General features: G+C 58.4%; 1 protein-coding gene across 1 annotated transcript in view; it reads right to left on the reverse strand.

Moving 5' to 3' along the window:
- Positions 1-2957, reverse strand: part of DENND2D (DENN/MADD domain containing 2D) — an 11753-nt gene that overhangs the window by 2027 nt on the left and 6769 nt on the right. Inside the window, exons 7-10 of the mRNA XM_009881334.1 lie at positions 1528-1676; positions 1188-1365; positions 637-678; positions 165-255 (exon numbers count right to left, since the gene is read on the reverse strand). Of these exons, the coding sequence (XP_009879636.1) occupies positions 165-255; positions 637-678; positions 1188-1365; positions 1528-1676 (460 nt within the window). The remainder of the gene's footprint in view (positions 1-164; positions 256-636; positions 679-1187; positions 1366-1527; positions 1677-2957) is intronic.

Here is a 2957-nt window from a genome sequence, read left to right on the forward strand (position 1 = left end):
GGGAAAGGCCAAGGGATTTCTCTCCTGTGGCTGCATTTTATTGCAAATTGGGGCAGAAACATCCCAGGCCAGATCTCTTCAGGAAAACCATTTCACTGAGGACTCTGGCCATCTGCGGAAGGCAGCTTGCATCCGTTTTACCATATATAAAGAGACGTCCTTACTGTGTACGTTGTTGTTGTTGTTGTGCCTGTTCAGAGACGTCAGCATCTCGTTCTGCAGCTTGATGGGCAAGATCTCCTCCTCATCACCCACCTGGAAGGCAACGGGGATGTGAAGCACCCGGCTCCGGTGGGAACCCTACGCAGATGGCCGCGGGCAGAGCTTAGTGCAGCCCATCAGCGGAGCTTTCTGTGGAGCTTATTATTTAATTATCAGTGCAGGGTGCTGCAGCGATGCTGGGAGGGGGATGCCCAACACTCAGACCCTGCTGCTCCAGCTCACAACAGATAGATGTGGTGGACGGAGACCTCCCTTCACGGGACATTCCCACCCGGATGGGTGTCACCGAGCTGTCTCTGACCACAAAACATGAAAGCTGCCAAGTAGCTGCACCGAGGGGCAAATGGACCCTTCCCGGGGCTACCCAGGTCAGGTGAGCCCCGCTCCACCCCAGCCCTGCACAGGAGGACCTACCTCCCGGATGATCTTCCCTTCGCAGAGGTCAACTATCAGAGCCTGAAAAAGAGCAGAGAGCAACCAGGTTTAGCCCAACCGAGGCATCCAGGCTTCCTCCCACCCGTTTTGGGATCAGCCCGCTGTGTCTGCAGCCCACGAGGGTGGCAGGAGAGGGATCAGTCCCCCTGTGCTGGAGGCACCTGGGCAGGAGGACCAGGGCATCCCCCCCAGGGACTGTGTTTGCCCCAGGCTCGGTGGCTCTCCCCACGCAGCTCTTGTCCACTTCTGCAAGGTTGGGATGATGCCGACAGCCAGCCTGGCCGAGAGCAGCTCCCCGAGCCCCCGGGGTGAGGGCTGCGGGGGCTGGGGTGGCCGGCAGCACCCAGGGGGACATGGAGATGTTGCCCCAGGTGCCAACAGGAGGGGACATGCAAGAAGCCCCAATCTCCAACCTCCCTGGATGGGAAAAGGGAACAACCAGAGCCTTCACCCCTGGAGTGACCCAAACACAGGGTCACAGGCTAACTGATGGCTCCATCCAGATGTTTTCCCTCGCCCGGATGAAATACCTCCTCCATCGGCTGGTCCAGGACCCGCTCCAGGTGCCGCCTCTGAATGCCGACCATGAAGGGCGTGGGGCAGCAGACAGTGTCGAGCAGGCACTCAGGGACCACAGGGATGTAGGTGTGAGCCCAGGTGAAGGGGTAGAGAAGAGCAGCCACCGCGTGGATGCACTGCGACAGGACGCTGCGGGACAAGGAGCCGTCGTGGTGGCATTGCAGGAGGAAAGGGGATTTCACCACTTGGGGAGAACATCCCACCCCGAGCTCAGCTGCATCCTGTGCTCCTTCAAAGTTGTTTTTTGTTGATGTTGTTGTTCTATTTTAAAATAAACAGACCAGGACTCACCTCAGCTCCTCTGCCAGGAAAATGAGCCGTCGCTCCAACACGGCGGAGGCGAAGATGAGCAGGATGCGGTGGGGGCTGAGCCGCTGGAGCAGAGCCTGAAACTCCACGTGCTCCAGGTGGGCATCCACGGGCCGTGTGAGCGCGATGAGCTGTGGAGGGAGAGCCACGAACCCCGACTTAGGAGATGGGACGCTCCCCCTGCACCTCCCTGACCCCCACCCCCCACCCCGAGAAGGTGATTTGGGAGCAATTAATGACCCAGAGTTTGCAGCACCTTCAAGGGACAAACCTCATCTTGTCCTGCCTGGAGATTCGGGCTGTGCAGTGCTGAGGATGCAGGTGAAGCCAGTGGTGATGGGCACCGTGGGGTTTATTTATTGGGGCACTGGATTTTTAACCAAAATGCCTCTTTTCTCCAGGACTCAGAAGGGGAACGTGCTCCTGCCTCAGTGGCTGACAGCTCATCATCATCATCATCAGAGAACGTTACCCAGGAAAGGGAGGAGGAATGAGGGCATGACTTTTGCTATAAAAACCACAAAAACTTCCTCAAAAGCCTCTCTGGGAGAGCCAGCCAGCCTCATGCTAGCTAGGATGGCCCAAAAGTGAATTATCTAATGGATATTTACAGGTGCAAGATATTTATCTGTTCTGCTGGCTTCGCCCCAGACAAGAGTCTCCCAAACCTGGTCGATACCTCTTGCCCTGCTGCGGGCAGCCCTGAGATGGCGACCACTGAAGGGTTAACAGGACCGTGCAGCTCCTGACACCATCCTGGCCCTTCTCCCCAGCGTTACAAGGCGGGGAAATCCCCCTCCTCCAACCTGCCACCCACCAGCACCACCACTTCTTCCAGTGAAGTAGCATCTTCCCAGCCAGCAGCACAGGGCTTGGCTGGGCTCCGCAGCCCCTTTCCAGCACAAATCCTGCACGATCCCCAGGTCCCACCTCAGGCAATACCCAGGATTTATTTTTCACCCCTTTCCTTGTTTTCTTGCTCATCTCCTCGACTTGCACCAGCCCCTGCCCGGAGCCCCAAAGCGCGGCTTTCGAAGAACGTCCTCGCCCTGTCATCCCCGGCCACGCGCTCCCTGCAGCCTGGCCCACGGCCAGAGCATTGAGCAACCTGCACAGCCCTTGCACAAGCCTTCCTGGATGAAGAAATCGCTTGCAATTTGATAGCCAGCTGCTAAATTGCACTAGAGAGGAGGGACCTCGCTCTCAGACCCACCCTGGCCCGACGCATCCTTGGGATAACAGAATCCCAGACTGGTGGGGGCTGGAAGACCCCTCTGGAGCTCCCCCATGCCACCCCCCGCCAGAGCAGGGGCACCTCCAGCAGTGGCACAGGACGGCGTCCAGGCGGGTTTGGGATGGCTCCAGAGGGGGAGACTCCCCCACCTCTCTGGGCAGTCTGTGCTACTGCTCTG

This window comes from Charadrius vociferus, unplaced genomic scaffold (genome assembly GCF_000708025.1).
Source record: "Charadrius vociferus isolate BGI_N301 unplaced genomic scaffold, ASM70802v2 scaffold333, whole genome shotgun sequence".
Classification (NCBI taxonomy): domain Eukaryota; kingdom Metazoa; phylum Chordata; class Aves; order Charadriiformes; family Charadriidae; genus Charadrius; species Charadrius vociferus.